Source organism: Pelophylax lessonae, assembly GCF_965119305.1.
Source record: "Pelophylax lessonae genome assembly, chromosome: 6".
NCBI lineage: Eukaryota > Metazoa > Chordata > Amphibia > Anura > Ranidae > Pelophylax > Pelophylax lessonae.
In genome coordinates, this window is record NC_138773.1 from 239,973,172 (window position 1) to 239,991,199 (window position 18,028).

At 41.8% G+C, this 18,028-nt stretch overlaps 1 protein-coding gene across 2 annotated transcripts in view; it reads left to right on the forward strand.

Moving 5' to 3' along the window:
- The window catches only part of CCDC141 (coiled-coil domain containing 141), a 235,591-nt gene that overhangs the window by 95,294 nt on the left and 122,269 nt on the right, over positions 1-18,028 (forward strand). For both annotated transcript variants that reach the window (XM_082261213.1, XM_082261214.1), the window contains exons 5-6: positions 5,318-5,571; positions 12,848-12,967. In XM_082261213.1, coding sequence (XP_082117339.1) covers positions 5,318-5,571; positions 12,848-12,967 — 374 coding nt within the window. The remainder of the gene's footprint in view (positions 1-5,317; positions 5,572-12,847; positions 12,968-18,028) is intronic.

The following is an 18,028-nucleotide window of genomic DNA, read 5'->3' on the forward strand; positions in this document are numbered from 1 at the left end:
AGGCTTCTAGGCTAAATTTAGTTTTTGTCTTTACTGCAGTCATTGGAGCAGTGATTTATTAATTTTGTCTGGTCAGGTTTTCCTAGTTGGGTGTTTGAATTCTCTCACCTGCTTGAGGAAGAAGCTTCTGGAATATAGGGCAGGAGTCAAAAGAACAGTATGAAACTTTATCATGTCTCAGCTAATCCCCAGAAGGAGGCATCCAGAAGGTGGTTGAAAAGGTGATAATTGTTTGGGAAGCATTTCCAGAGTGTTCTTTCCTCTCTAGGTAGGGCTCCAGATCCTCTGGGGCTGCTGCCCCTGAGAGATACCTAGAAAGAAACATGAATTGCAGTCTGGGCCTCAGTAGGAGCTGGACTGAGGACCTGGAGAAGTTTGCTAAAGGATTATTTGATGGAGGACATTATCCTAGAGTCCTGGTCTGGAGCAGGATCTTTTGTCTCCCTCACTGAGGAGCTACCTGTGGATGCTGGGTGGCAGACAGCTCCTGGGACATTGTGAGTAAAAACCTTGCTGTGGACTCATGTGTGTGCAAGTGCTAGAAGGAAACTAAGTGCCAGAGGATGCTATATGGACTGGGACTGTTCCTATAGAGTCCTAGATATACTGGCAATGCCCTGTTACCTCCAGAAAAGGCTGCTTAGAGAAGATTAGTGAAAAGTTGTCCCCTTGTTGTTTCTGTTATTCTTTGGAGTATCCTGATCCCTGAACCCCCTGAGCCTGACTGAGCCTGTATTGTCAGTGTACATGGAACAGTGTCTGTGGCAGACAGCCTCTGTACTTGTACTAGCTAGGGAGACCTGGAGCACTACATACCAATTCCTAAAGTGCTATTAAACCTTAAAAAAATAAAATTAAAAATTAAATTGCACCTTGCCAATTTTTACATGTGGTGGTGATTTTTTTCCTTTATTTTAACCTTATGATCCAGCCAGCAAGCCCATTATGTTCCTTTAACACACTAAGCTGTAGAGGGTTGGGACAGTAGCAGTTAGAGAGTTGAGACATACCATTTAATAGTGACAGATGTGCTTACAATAGACAGCTTTTATAGATTTATGCAAAACCTTTATCCCAAAAAGGACAACATCTGTTTGCTGTAACTGTTTAAAGTGTGTTAGCTGGAGTTCCAGCTTCAATTTGTTAGTCAAGTTCATCTAAATCTGCTAGTACATCTAATACTACTCTCTCCAAAAACTGACAATACTGCTGTCCACAGGTGTCTGCTTTAATGCTTCATCCAGAATGCAGACATCGTAAGACAGCAAGTGTGTTACTGGCCAGAACACCAGGTGAAATAAAGGAAAAACAAAAAAGGAAACTAATGCAGACACCACATCTAAGAACTGTTAAAATGCAATATATTGCATTTTTGTTTTTAGGTTTAATACCACTTTAATGTCCTTCTTTAAAGTGGTATTAAAGTCCTTCTTTAAAGTCCTTCCCTTGGTCAAGGCCCCACCATATACCCAGCTACTTTTTAGGAAAACAAATGACTTATATGAATGAGCATCAAAGTTGCTTCTTCTTTTAGTAAAGTGTAATTCAGTCCCAAAATACCATAGTCAGATGCTACACCTGTTCACCTAATACTTATCAGCTAGGTGATCTTGAGATCACATGCATCATCCCTCCATGGGCATCCACAATTCATAGACTCCTTGTAGGGTGACTTGAAAGGGAATATCATCCTACCCAGCTACCATGTTATATTTGTGGCTCCCATTCAGTGCACATGCATATATTTTATTTTAACCCAGGCAAATTTTGTACCTGCCTGACCAAGCCATACAGCATTTACTGTGACACCTATATATTAAATTATTATCCACAATGGATAATTAGAGTTGTCATACATGGCTCGGAACTTCCAAACATAGCAAACAATTTGAGCATCGTTTGCGACAATCAAGCAGCTCATACAATCAGGAAGGAGTGCTCGATCACTACACCCCAATCACATCAGCTGCGAGACACCGGTGTGAGACTTAAGCCTCTGTTGGCTAAGCTTAGGTGCAAAATTTGCAGTAAATACTCCACATTACGATGATGGATCACTTCACTCCAATCACATCAGCTGCGAGACACCTGTGTGAGATTCAGAGATTCAAGCCTCTTTTGGCTTAGCTTAGGTACAACATTTGCAGTAAGCACTCCACATCATGATGATGGATCTCTACATCCCAATTAGATCAGCTGCCAGGCACCAGTGAAAGATTCAAGCCTCTGTTGACTTAGTTTAGAAACAACATTTGCAGTAAATTCTCCACATCACAATGACAGATCTCTACACCCCAATCACATCAGCTGCGAGGCACTGGTGTGAGACTCAAGCCTCTGTTGACTAAGCTTAGGTACACTTCCCACCAGACAGGGAGGAGAGAGGACGGACTACAGCGAAGCATCAGGAAGGAATTGGGAACCGACTACTGGGGGACAAGTATCCAACTGAGGTGGACATCCACACAAAAATGCACTAAGACTCTACATCTCAGAATAAGATCCTCCAAAAACAGAGGAATTAAGGAATCCTATATCTGAACTAATTCAAAGAAATACACAGTCCCTGATGTGACTGACACATGTAGGATCCAATCTGGAATAAACACATATCTCTGTATTGACAGAAGTGATTGAACAGGTGTATGCCCCAATTGGCAACACTCGTCCAATATTGATTGATGCGGCTAAGGTTCTTGCTGTTCTAAAGGGATAAACATAATTACACATGGAGAGAAAAAATTGATAACTTGTGACTACTACCCTTGACAAAGGCTCATTTAAGAGCCGAAACGCGTTGGAAAAACGCAGGAGAAACTCTCTGACAAGACAGAGATTTATCCTAAATAGTCCCTAAAATAAACACCTGTCACAAAAACTCTCAACTATTCACACCTCTCTTCACTTGGGTCTATAACCCTTCACGATTGATTTTTGTATTTTGTATATACACCACTCAGTATAAGACATTAAATACTTGTCTTATTTTACTACTCTGTATTGTTACCATTATTATTATTACTTGCCTCAAAAGTCCCCACTCATGAATTTGGCTTGAGGTACCAACCCCTAAAAACATTTGCAGTAAATACTCCACATCACGATGATGGATCTCTTTAGCCCAATCACATCAGCTGCAAGACACTGGTGTTAGATTTAAGCCTCTGTTGGCTTAGCTTAGGTACAATGTTTGCAGTAAATACTCCATATCACAATGACAGATCCCTACACCTCAATCACATCAGCTGCAAGGCACTGGTGTGAGACTCAAGCCTCTGTTGGCTTAGCTTAGTTACATTTGCAGTAAATACTCCACATCATGATGATGGATCTCTACACCCCAATCACATCAGCTGCAAGGCACTGGTGTGAGATCCAAGCCTCTGTTGGCTTAGCTTAGGTACAACATTTGTAGTAAATAATCCACATCAAGATGATGGATCTCTTCATCCCAATCACATCAGCTGCGGCACACCAGTATGACATTTAAGCCTCTGTTGGCTTAGCTTAGATATAATATTTACAGAAAATACCCCACATCACAATGATTGATCTCTTCACCCCAATCAAATCACCTGCTATGCACCGGTGTGAGATTCAAGCCTCTGTTGGCTTAGATTAGGTACAACATTTGCAGTAAATACTCCACATCATGATGATGGATCTCTTCAACCCAATCACATCAGTTGCGAGACACCGGTGTGAGATTCAAGCCTCTGTTGGCTTAGCTTAGGTACAACATTTGCAGTAAATACTCTATATCACAACGACAGATCCCTACACCTCAATCATATCAGCTGCAAGGCACTGGTGTCAGACTCAAGCCTCTGTTGGCTTAGCTTAGTTACAACATTTGCAGTAAATACTCCACATCATGATGATGGATCTCTTCACTCCAATCACATCAGCTGTGACACACCGGTGTAAGATTCAGGCCTCTGTTGGCTTAGCTTAGGTACAACATTTACAGTAAATACTCCACATCACAATGATGGATCTCTTCAACCCAATCACATCAGCTGTGACACACCGGTGTAAGATTCAGGCCTCTGTTGGCTTAGCTTAGGTACAACATTTACAGTAAATACTCCACATCACAATGATGGATCTCTTCAACCCAATCACATCAGCTGTGACACACCGGTGTAAGATTCAGGCCTCTGTTGGCTTAGCTTAGGTACAACATTTACATTAAATACTCCACATCACAATGATGGATCTCTACACCCCAATCACATCAGCTGCAAGGCACCAGTGTGAGATTCAAGCCTTTGTTGGCTTAACTTAGGAACAACATTTGCAGTAAATTCTCCACATCAATATGATGGATCTCTACACCCCAATCACACATCAGCTGCAAGGCATTGGTGTGAGATCCAAAGCTCTGTTGGCTTAGCTTAGGTACCACATTTGCAGTAAATACTCCACATCACGATAGATCTGTACACCTCAATCACACCAGCTGCGAGGCACCAGTGTGTGATTCAAACCTCTGTTGGCTTAGCTTAGATACACCATTTTCAGTAAAAACTCCACATCACGATGAGGTTCCAGAGAAAAACAATACATTTTTAATTGTTACATCAGGCTAAGCACACAGTCATGCAGGAATGCTGACACATTTCAGCCAGAGTGGCCATAGTCATAGCTAATGACAATAATGTGAACTATTCACTGCAAATCAAGCACCTCAGGCAGAAACAACCACTTCTGAATTCTTGCTGTTAAACATAAATATTTTCCAACAAACTGGACTTTTTGTGAAAAAAATCTAATTTTCTCCACATGCTAACAGCAACACACTCCTAGAGATTGCTTTGTTTTAAATCAGTCTGATTAGACTAACAGACACTGGAAAAGGCAGTGAAGGCCAATCACAATGCAGGAAGCATAGTCTGTATACATAACAAGCAATTTGCTTGTTATGTATACAGCGGCCGCAGTGAGGGAACGTCTTCTACTGTCTGTGTCTGTGATGACTCTGAGCTGAGTGAGAGCAGCGCCGCGGCCCACCGGGACAATGCCCGGTCTGCCCTATGGCCAGTCCGTGCCTGCGAGCAAATATGATTACCCTATGTACATATACTGTACAACTAAAAGCTGTCAACGGAAAAGTTATAAAAAATGAATTTATTTAAATTAATTTAATCACATTTAAATATATCCAAAACATTAAAAAAAAAAAATCTTTCTATGATCAGTTTAAGGATAAATGTTATACGCTGGTGAAGTTCAGATAGATGATATTTAAAAGATTGGGAATGCACAAAAATGAACAAAAAATCGTTTTTTTGAAAGTTCCCTTTTTTCTTTTAAGCTGTTTTAGAGCGATCCCTTGCCTTGCTGAACAAAAGTCAGGAAGTCACTGAATTTATCCAGCAGTTCACATCTCAGCAGCCAGTTTCCAGCTCGGAGATGATAAAGGGGGCTCGTTGCAGCTGCTCCAGAATTGAAGACCTTCTGGAACTGCTACAAGACAGAAGGAGGCAGCTAGATAAGAAGATGAGGCAGAAACGACTAAGGCTGGAGTACGGCTTGCAGGTCAGCCAATGGCACCAACAAGAAGACAAGGTAATGGAGTGAGGAGCTCAGCACCTGTTTCCCTAGGTCAGAGCTGTGAAGCCGGTGTCACCGCTCAGCATGTTGTTTAGTGGGAAGAAAACTGTTTACCCATCTGTGGCTCCGCGTACCTCCCTGCACAGTGGCACGTAAAAGACCTTAAAATGCTTGCCATCTGTTATCAGTATGTGAGCTTTGCCTTAATGGTATGAATTACTCACTATAGAAAGGATTTCCCGAACAAATATTTTTAAATGTATCTGGTTTCTCATAGAAAGGTTATATTTGGGAAACAAAGTTTTAGAATCTATCCTGCATTCGTTGGAACTAAAAAACAACTCTATACAACAAGCAAAAGTGGTTATTAAACTGTCCATGCTCTTCATTTTATTAGTTTATCTGTAATCCAAATATACACTATATTGTCAAAAGTATTGGGACACCTGCCTTTGCACGCACATTAACTTTAATGGCATCCGAGTCTTATCCGTAGGGTTGGCCCACCCTTTGCAGCTATAATAGCTTCAACTCCTCTGGGAAGGCTGTCCACAAGGTTTAGGAGTGTGTCTATGGGAATGTTTGACCACTCTTCCAGAAGCAGATTCATGAGGTCAGGCACTGATGTTGGATGGGAAGGCTGGGCTCGCAGTCTGCGCTCCAATTCATCCCAAAGGTGTTCTATCGGGTTGAGGTCATCCCCCTAGGTAACCATAAGAGCAAGAAGGTTGTAGCCTGCATCCTGGACATCCACCAGGTTCTAGGCAAAGGCCTATGTTTTCCTGTGCATGATTCGGCTTGTAAAACCTTGTAGGACCACTATTGTTTTCCCTCTGATACAATGGTGCCTAGAGGTTTCTTAGGTATTCCACCTCTTCCCATCAACATAGACAAAATTGAAATGGTGCCTAAGAGATGTTTGATCATACCTGTACAGCTGACTGTCCTCCAGTGCCCACATACCTTTCCCTGGAAAAGTATGGGTTCCCCTGTTAGTATGGTAATGGCATTCCTATTGTATAGTATTATTAGGTTGTGGTGCTTTTGAATACATTGATGTAACAAAATTTATGGTCATTTTCAATATTGTTTCCATATTTACTATGGTCGGGACACATTTTGAAAATATAACAAATATTGCATATTAATAGTAACTTTCTGTTTAGTGAGCACGTGGAGCTGTAGGCTAATTTTTACACGGTTTTCACTTTCCATTTAGTACTTACTGTATATAGCCTACTGTTTACAGAACTCTGTAGCTTAAACTGACATTTGACAAGCTGATAATGGCTTTGTCCAAAGTTTAAGTCAGATAATGCAAAGCATCAAAACTGTTTCTGCTGTGCTTTTTCCTTAACCACTTAAGCCCCGGAAGATTTTACCCCCAACCAGGGGGTATTTTGCGATTCGGCACTGCGTGACTTTAACGGACAATTGCACGGTCGTGCGATGCTGTACCTAATCGAATTTGACGTCCTTTTTTTCCCACAAACAGAGCTTTCTTTTGGTGGTATTTGATCACCTGTGTGATTTTTTGATCATGCGCTATAAACAAAAAAAGAGCAAAAATTTTGCAAAAATAACAATATTTTTCACATTTTTTTATATGAAATTCCCCCCCCAAAAAAAAGTAAAAATCAAAATTTTTAAAATTTTTGGCCAATTTGTTATCTGCTACCTATGCTTGGTAAAAAAAAATCACAATAAGCGTATTTTGATTGGTTTGCGCAAAAGTTATTGCGTTTACTAACTGAGGGAAAGATTTTTGTTGTTTTTTTTTTTTAACGAGTAATGGCGGTGATCTGCGATTTTTTTTGCCGGACTGCGACATTGCGGCGGACAGATCGGACCCTTGACTGACATTTTTGACACTTTTGGGGGTACCAGTGACATTACTACAGTAATCAGTGCTATAAATATGCACTGTTACTGTAAAAATGACACTGGCAGGGAAGGGGTTAACTTTATTGGGGAAGGAGGGGTTAAGTATGTCCCTAGGGGCGTGTTTCTAACTGTGATTGGACATGGCTACTGGTGTAAGAACAGAGATCAACGGTCCTACATAGTAGAACCGGTGATCTCTATTTTTACGAAGGGGAGAATGACAAGCGGCTTTGTTTACATTAGCTGCCTGCCTTTCTCCCTTCACGGCGCACGATCGCGAGTGACCGGAGGACATCGGGTCCGCCAGTCACACGCACTGACTTCTTAGGGAACGAGCCAGGGCGGGCGCGCGCCTCCGCGGGCGCGCTCGCCCGCTATTGGCTCACAAGCCAGTGACAGGCTAGTGACGTACCAGTACGTCACTTTGCCTGGCCGGGGCTGACCGCCGCAGTATATGTACTTGCGGCGGTCGGCAACCGGTTAACTTACCCATAATCCTCATGTATTACATTTCTATTTGTAAAAGAAAGCTTGTACATATATAGTAAAAATGGACCAAACATTCATGAAAAATGTATATGTATAAATATATAAAACTGCCGCAAAACCAATAAACAGTCACTTGAAAGGGTGAGTCTACTGAAAAATGAGCAACAACTTAGATCAGTCCCGGACTGGATACTATGCCAACTTCCCTGAACTTTTGGCCTCATCAAGCTCCAGTCATAGTTCAGTTTCCCTTATTAACTTGATTCCAGACATTGGGGTAAATTCCCATTGATTTACATGTTGTAGAAATAAATTGTGTTGCCAAGTATGATGCTGTGACTTGTGCTAATATGAAACCAATGTTAAGTATCTATAGATTGATGTTATCATCCCCAAAGGCAGATAATGTTGGCTATTTACCAGGGGCAGACTGGCAACTTTCGGCCCAGGGGGCAAGTACAGACCAGAGGCCCATGGTGCAGCGACTTGGCCCCCCTCCCATTCTCCCTCTTCCCCGCCTCTTTTTGACCCCCATTTTGGGCTGAAGCTCCACTCCAGATACTCTCTACTCACCGGCCAAATCTGGGTTCCCGACCTGGCCAGCAGGGGGCAGTTGGGGGGAGCTGGGACAGCTTAGTCGGGGCTGCCTGGGGTAGGAGAGTCTCCAGTGGGGCATGGAACCGGCCTCTGCTCAGACACAGTTTGTACCATCTATGTTAATGCTGGGGGGGGGGGGGCCTGTGCTCTGTCCTTGTCTTCATCCCACACTCAGTAGGTCAGTGGTGGGGACTTTTTACTTCTCTTCACCAGGAATCCTTTAGGCATTCCTGGTGAATCAGACATCAGGGCGGCCCAGGGGGCAATTGCCCCCCTGCCCCCTGGCCCAGTCCTCCCCTGCTATTTACTATCAGGGACCATCCTCTGGCTATTTCAGATGACAGACCAGACCACTTCCCTTATGATCCCAGATGAATAGCCAATCAGACTGCACTCTTTAGTTTATAGAATATACTTACCCTAAACTACAAAAATGCATATCTTTGTTAATGTGCATTTAAACGTGTGAAATGCTGGGTTCTGAGTTGAATAGAAAACCAGATGAATGATTCCTCACCAGAAGTCAGATGCCATGTTTGCATCATTTCGAGTAAGCTCCTACTTCAAGGACTATGATGTTGGCCGAGGAATGAAGCATTTGGTAGCTCTTTTGCTCTTAGCTTGAAGTAACCATATTGTCTCATTCAGTATAGGCCTTCCTGCTGCTGCGCCACACTCTGGGGTTGATTTACCAAAACTGGAGAGTGGGAAATCTGGTGCAGTTGTGCATAGTAGCCAATCAGCTTCTAACTTCAGCTTGTTCAATTAGGCTTTGACAAAAAAAAAAAAAAAAAACTGGAAGCTGATTGATTTCTATGCAGAGCTGCACCAGATTTCACACTCTCCAGTTTTAGTGAATCAACCCCTCTGTTGCCACTCACAGTTACTTCTGCTGCTTCTTACCCTGTTACCTTCCAGTGTAGTCACACAAACTTCAGTCCCTCTTCTGCCTCTCACTTTGTAACCTGCCAGTGTAAAACGCCATCACAATCTTCAATGATCAGCCCCCATGCTGCATCTTAGGCTCTGTTCACATGTAGGCGTTTTGGGGCATTTTTGGGGCGTTTTTCTGCTCTAGGATCAGCTCTCAAAACGCCCAACAAGACAAATCCTATTCATTTCAATGGCCCCTGTTCACATCTGAGTGTTTTGACGCTGTGAGCAAAACGCCCAAAGTTCAAAAAAGTACATGAGCTTCTTTTTGGGCAGATTACAGGCGTTTTCCATTGGTCTCTATTCAATCTAGAAACGCCTGTAAAAACGCCTGTAAATCGCGGTAAAAATCGCGGTAAAATCGCGGTAATGAATGTAGCCTTACCCAGTGAACTACTGATGTAAATATCCATCAAGTCACCCCTAGCTCTGTTCCTCTTACTGTCTCTCCCTCTTTGACCAACAAATGTGACATTTGGTCACAGTCTCTCATAGATTAGTTTCCTTGCTACCTTTTACCCTACTGCCTAGAAGGCCACTACACAGACTACTGAAAAAAGGAAGGATTAGTAAATGATTCTTTGTACCTTCATTAGTCTGAGTGACCTAATTCTCCCAGAACAATCCTCAAATGTACCTGACTAGATATCAAGAGCTGATTTGTAATAATAAAAGGTTACATTTAAAAAACAATATTTTTATATAGTGATATGTCCGATATTAATTTTTGCAAGCTTATAAAGTTACTGGTATGTCTGCTTTAAGATGGGTCGTATGAAATAAGCACAGCAGGTAACAGACATAAGAACCATTTTGGAGACTTTGCAAAATGCCATTTTTAAAAGGATGAACAGCTGCTACGCCGTCCAACAGCTTGAAGGAAGTGCCTACAGGGCATGCTGTGTGTAGTTTTAGCTGCCAAAGCAGAGACTAGATAAACTTCTCCTATGGTTTTTATTCAGGGTTTATAACAGGCATAAAATGCCAAAAGTAGAAAATATAGCTATCATATTAAGTAATCATATTACATCCAGAGCTAGTACTTGAACTCATTAACAATTTGTTATCTCGTAAAATTTTATTACACCAGTATTATTTGAAATTATTACATTATGTCTTCTCTGTGAATTGAAATAATTAATATTCCTGATTAAATAGTTTTTTTCCCTATGTAGTTAGACTTCCACGGTCTGAGTATAAAAATGCAGAGAGATGTAATAGAGGTTAGAAAAAAACACTACAAAAGGTGATTCAAGCAGTTGTTTAATTTCATAGATCTTTGTTAATAGCTTTTACTAGTGACCTGTGCCAAATGTAGATTTATTTATGGCTTGCTAACCATGTAACGGGCAACTACAATGATTTTTGATTAATTTATTTTAAATATTTTACTATATGTGCATATGTTTGCTATATACAATTTTTTTTAGATATGTAAACAAGCTATGTTTTATAATTAAACCATTAACTACTTGCCGACCGCTCACTCGAGCTCTACTGCGGCAAAGTGGTTAGTTCCCGTCCAGCGACGTAGACCTACGTCGCTGGACTCCTCCCCTTGTGGGCGGCACACGCGCGCCGCCGGAAGCTCGCTCCCGCTGTATTCAGTCACAGCGGGAGTCGGGCCAGGGGAGGAGCGGCGGTAACCACCGCCGCTCTTCCCCAATCGTCGGGGAATCGAGTTTGGAGATCCGCCCGCTTGTGTAAACAAAGCGGGTGGATCTCCTAAGTGACAGACAGTGACAGATTACAGAGTTCAGCATAGCTGAACCTGCGATCTGTCCCTGTGTCACTCAGTCACCTCCCCCCACACACGTTAGTAGGCACCAGGCATACATTAACCCCTCCCTCTCCAATAAAATTAACCCCTTCCCTGTCAGTGTCATTTTTACAGTAACAGTGCATATTTATAGCACTGATTACTGTAGTAATGTCACTGGTACCCCCAAAAGTGTCAAAAATGTCAGTCAAGGGTCCGATCTGTCCGCCGCAATGTCGCAGTCCCGCAAAAAAAAAATCGCAGATCGCCGCCATTACTCGTTAAAAAAAAAACACCAAAAATGACAGAAATCTTTCCCTTAATTAGTAAACGCAATAACTTTTGCGCAAACCAATCAAAATACGCTTATTGTGATTTTTTTTTTACCAAACATAGGTAGCAGAAAACAAATTGGCCAAAAATTCAAAAAAATTTAGATTTTTACATTTTTGGGGGGGGGGGGGGGGTGTATTTCATATAAAAAAATTAGAAAAATATTGTTATTTTTTCAAAATTGTGGCTATTTTTTTGTTTATAGCGCAAAAAATAAAAATCGCACAGGTGATAAAATACCACCAAATGAAAGCTCTGTTTGTGGGAAAAAAAGGACGTACAGTTTGTTTAGGTACAGCCTCGCACGACCGCGCAATTGCCCGTTACAATCACGCAGTGCCGAATCGCAAAATAGGGCCTGGTCTTTGAGCAGCCAAATCCTCCGGGACTTAAGTGGTTAATAAAAGAGTTCATATATGTTTGAGAAAACGCGAGTCCATCAACAAAACAAATATCCAAAAAGAGCTCCTTGATCTGGATTTTCTGTGTTGTAGTGCAGTATTTTGCACATTGTACATTGGTTACATCATCGCCCCACCTTTTCACCTCCTCGAATCAGAGATTATTTGCATTCATTTAGTATTTTATGAACGGTGCCGCTCCTGAGCTGCTGACCTTCTATGTTCACAATGCATCAGGGCAGCCGCTTGGCAATGACCCAGAAGCAAGTGAAGATCACTGGTGGTATCTACTTCCGTGATTTCCACCTTCCAGGGGTATCTTCCAGGTAGGGTATATACATAGATACACTGGTCCAAGCTGGACCAATGTAACTACTGTATGTATAAAATATCTTTCCCTGGAATTTATCTATAAGCGGTATATTTAGCTGTTTGCATTGGGTTCTACTTTTAGAAGTCAAGCATGTTAAAAAAGCCTAGAGCTCTGTCTATTTCCCTTTCCATTCCCCCTTAGAGGAACTTACAATAAAGACTTATAATGACAAAACTAATTGAAGTTGCTCTTTCCAAATTAAAGGAGGGTTGTTATGATGATTGTACAGTAGAGGAAATTAATCTGTACTTGTTAGTCATACAGTATTATTGAAAAAATGATTAAATAGTGGCAAGGTGCTACAGATTGATTGCAGACCTGGAACTGTTGTCATTGATAGTGCTCTTCCCTTCATTTATATTATATCCTCAGGCTGGAATTGACCCTCCTAGAACAGCAATCAAAACAGCCCCTGGGTGTGCTAACTTAAGGGCATTTATATTCATGTTTATAAATGTTATAATATATTATAGGAAGCTAGCAATTTGTTTATAAACTGATGGAATTTTTTTTTTTCTGTAGGTTATGTGTTGGTTAAAAAAACATATGGATTTATATTTGACAAACCTTCAGCTTGGGGCATCTCTGACGGAGAATGAGGAATTGCTTCACAAACACAAACAACTTGCCCATAATGCCACGGTAAGAGAACAATGCCACTTTTATTTTTTCATACCAACACATATCTATCATGCACCAGTTAATTATCTGGGAGTGGTTAGATGGTTCTAAAATGACATCTAGTGTGTTTGTTAATATATCAAATATCTTGTGTGAGGATTCGGTTCACACAGGTACACAGGGGATCTCCTGGTGTTGTGGAATCACTTGACCATTTAAAGTGGTAGTATACACAAAAAAGGAAGAAAAGCATACTAGCTCATTATGAAAAACTTACCTTAGAACCCGACACGGACCCCCGGACACCGCTGTGGGAGCGGACATGATCCCTCGGCGTCTCTCCTTGGTTCGGCGGCTCCGGCGCTGTGAGTGGCCAAAGCCGCGATGACGTCATCCCGCACATGCGCGCGGGGGATTAACTTTCCGGCAACTTCCCGGCAAGGAACTCTGAAGGTCCGCCGGACCTTCAGAGCGCATGCGCCGCTCGCGTCAGCGGCTGCATGCAGTGCATAAAATCTCCTAAACCATGCAGGTTTAGGAGATATTAATTGTACCTACAGGTAAGCCTTATTATAGGCTTACCTGTAGATAAAAGTCACAAAAATCGGTATACTACCGCTTTAAAGCTTAAGTCCAGGTTTCATTTCACTTTAAATAGTTTGCTTGGACTAAGTTGGCCCAAAACATATTTCCTTTACTAACAGATGTGCCAGCTGTAAGCACTGTATAAACAGTATATAGAATCAGCTACATACAGTATACAGCGCTGTGTTCCGGTAGTGGTAAAGGGACTTCCCATTTTATTCCCAGAACAAAATCGAGTTGGACTAAGCACTAAATATAGGAAACCATGTATGTTTTATGAATGGCTGAGGTAGAGATTGTGACATCATCAACCCACCTCTCCACCTCACCCTTACTATTAGGACAGATTACTGTGATTTTCTTGCAAAATTCTTCTAGTCCGCAATGATACAGTTTCTGAAAGGTAAGAAATATAGTATTACATTTTTTAGGAATGCTGCGTGAATGGGAACACATACCAAACATATAGTGGGATTTTCCCATTTAACTATAAAAGGGGAAATACACTTTACAAAATGTTGCCCCCCTCCCTCACCCCCCCCCCCCCATGACAGCTGATGAGCTGACAATAGAGCCAGAGAAAGTGCACAATAGTGTCATAGTCCATATACAGGTCATAGGTCTGGATAGACTGTAGACAAGAGTAGTTGTGCTGCAGGCTGAGGGTCAGGGCTGGATTACAGAAATAATGGAACCAGAAGACAAGCGAAGGCACTTTGAAGTTATATCTGCTAATCAGTTGTGCAAGGCTACCAACAGGTGGCACACCAAAGCTGGAAGAAACAGTACAGGTGCAGGGGAAGAAGTCCCTTACTGGGGAGATTTAATAAAACAGGTGTACAGTAGTCTGGTGAAATTGTACATAGTAATTAATCAATTTCTAACTTCAGCATGTTCAATCAAAGTTATTGTAAAGTCTCATTTTTATTTTTCTATTAAAATAACAACATCTTATACTTACTTACCTGCTCTGCGCAATGGTTTTGCACAGAGCAGTCTGGATCTTCCTCTTCTCTGGCCCAAGGCTGGAGCTCCTGCCCCTCCCTCCTGTTGAGTGCCTCCACAGCAAGCAGCTTGCCAAGCCAAGCCGCAGCTCCGTGTATCCATTCAGACACAGAGCCGCGGTTTGCCCCCGCTCCCTCTCTCTCCTCATTGGGAGATTCCCGGATGGCCGAGGCATTTGTGGACATTGCTGGATCGAGAGGGGGCTCAGGTAAACATTAGGGGGGCTTAGGGGGGGGGGGTCTGCTGCACGCAGAAGGCTTTTTCTATTAATGCATAGAATGCATGAAGGTAAAAAACCTTCTGCCTTTACAACCACTTTAAGCTTTGACATTAAAGCCTGGAAGCTATGACATCTCCCTACACCTGGAACTAGTTTATAGTAAATATAAGTGCAGCGCTAATAGATATGACTGTGATTAAACAATTGAAAATTCAAACAAAGAAAAATCTTCATGTAGTTATCAAAGTGTATATAAAGTCCAAAGAGAGAGTCCAAAAATATGTGTAGCATTTAAAAGTTAGTTGCCTGGCTCGTTACATTAAGAAAGATTCCTCTAGTGACAGACACAGAGTGCCAGAACCAGACATAAGCCAAAAAACAGCCGTGAGATACAAAGAGTGAAACACCTTGTGTGTTACCAAAGGTTTCTTCACTGTCCTCTCCCTCCACCATTCAAATGCACTCACCAAATGCTGGAATGAAACAAGCGCTGTGACGTTGTCATTCAGCATGCTGGAAACATGACCTGCTATACGGTCGTTAATCATACAAAATGTGCTGCATAAAAAAGCTCACCAGCAGGAGCCAACATGATGCTAATATAGTGTAGTATTTATTAAATATTAAAAAATATATGTACATGTAAAAAAAATTTGCCATAAACTCAATTGAAAGCCCGCCGCTTCTACCACGAGGACACGTCGGCCAGAGACGTCAGCGTGTAGGCCCCTTCCGATGCGTTTCGTGCTCAAATACGTTGTAATAGGGATCGCTGATGTCTTGTTCTGCCTCAGTTTAAGTAACCACAAACTTGGAAATTGCCAAATTTCAAACCGGAAGTTGGAGAAACGCCATCTTGCAAGTGACCAGACGTGACGTAGTCACCACACTGCTGAAGTTTGATAAGGAGATCTAATTTCACTGTTGATCCTCAGCAGGGGGCACAAACCACCATATTGCCAAAGACCGCAGACTAATACAATTACATGAGAGATCCAATTGCATTGTTACTGCCAGGCACTCGCAAGACATAATAGCGGCCACCACTACTTAGTAGGGCGATTAGAATCTCCCACTGAGTATAAGGCAGTTTCTATCTTTTTCATTGAAATGGAAAATGAACTAGTCAGTCACCTTCTGGATAGTCTCTATAATGTAAAAGCAAAATGCCTAATACCAAACAACCCAAACTAGTTAGGTAACAGCAGTTCCATCAATGCCTGGAATGGACTATGGTATAATAATGGATTTAAACTCATAAAAGAATAAGATGCACAAATACATCTGTTTATGTTCATAACTGAAATTAAATAAAAAACCATGGAAGACATGTGTCTACAAAGAACATGTCTATCCGTCAGCCAAAAAAATCAATGTATGTGGTTACTAAATTAGCAATATGTAAAAGAAACATAATAGACTAAAATATTATAGATATTCTATACCTGGAACTGCATGGTAACCCAATGTTTACACAAGGTATGGAATACAAGGCCTACAACATTTGGCGCATGAAAGGCCTGGTGAGGGCATCCTCCATGTTTCATCTGGACACCTTGAAGCCAAAATCTTTTTCTGAGATAAGAACAGAGTTCCATCTTCCTCCCGCACATCTTTTATATTACCATCAGATGTTATCCTATGTAAAGTCATGCTGTCTGGATGCTTTAAAGAGGTTCAGTCTTTCTCTGATTGATCACTTATTAACCAAGCGCACATACTCCATCTCTGAAGTTTATAAATCATTGCAATCAGTAGCCTATGTAGGCATGCCCAAAATATTTTGTGAACTGGCGCAAGAATCTTCGGGTGGACGACTTGGGAAACAAAATCCTGGAGGGCTATTTGAACGTTCGCAAGTGTATAACCAACAAACCTCTTCTCTACCTATGATTACCACAAATAAGAAGGACCTTACCATTAGAAGCTGGACACTGAAATGCAAAACTATGAACCTACGAACTAATTCTTTACCAGGTGGCATTCCTACATTGAGCATATTTTCTCTCCTACAGAAGTGATGTCTTTAATGCAATCTTTCCAGGGGTTATTGTGGAAGGCCCCATGCCCCTATTTCTCCCTCTCTCACTTAATTACCGTATTTTCCGGCATATAAGATGACTGGGCGTATTAGACGACCCCCCTAATTTTCAAGTTAAAACATAGGTTTTGGGCTATACTCGCCGTATAAGACTACCCCCCTTCCGAAGCAAGGCAACACCATTGAAAAACATCAGATTTCTCATAGATCTCCAAGGTATCCTAGTACTGTAATACATGTAATCTCTCATATCTCCAAGGTACCCTAAGTATTACCAGTAGATGTAATCTCAAGACGCTGGCTGTGCGGGAATCCTGTAGCAGTATACCATATGTACCGTAGCTTCGGCTACATACAGTATACTGCGCTGAGCCAATCACAGTGAGCGATGCATTCTATTATTCAATGCAAAGCCTGCTCGGATTGGCAGAGTCAGAGAGGCGGGCTGATGTTATTCTGCCAATCCGAGCAGGCTTTGCATTCAATAATAGAATACATCGCTCTCCCTGATTGGCTCAGCGCGGTACACTGTATGTAGCCGAAGCTACGGTACATACGTTATACCGGTACAGAATTCCCACACAGCCAGCGTCTTGAGAGATTACATCTACCGGTAATACTTATACTTAGGTTACCTTGGAGATATTATACTCGGCATATAAGACGACCCCCCATTTTTGGGGGATTTTGTTGAGGTTCAAAAGTAGTCTTATACGCCAGAAAATACTGTATTTCCTAATCTATTGATGCTAGTCTTATAACTATGGCCATAACTCCAGCCTCCAACCTCTTCTTTGGTTATACTTATTTCCCTGTAATCTTCTTTTGGTGAGAGTAATCCAACCTATGTGTTAGTTTTCTCTCCACTTTCCATGTGAGAAAACTTCACTATGACTTTGCAGGAATGTTTTGCATATTATATACATTGTATTGCCTATTTCTTATGATGCTCATGCACCTGTATCCCCTTGTTATTGTTCTTTGATACTGTTGAACAAATTCTATTCACTCTTAGAGTCGGTTCACACCGGCGCGACTCAAAGTCGCCCCGACTTTGAAGTCGCTCGTGCAGCACGACTTCATCGCGGCTTGCAAACGACTTCTCATAATAGAAGTCAATGCAGTCGCTCCGACATCGCCCAGAAGTAGTGCAGGAACCTTTTTCTAAGTCGGAGTGACTTGAGTCGCTCCTATTAGAACGGTTCCTTTGCACAGAATGGAGCGCTACTTG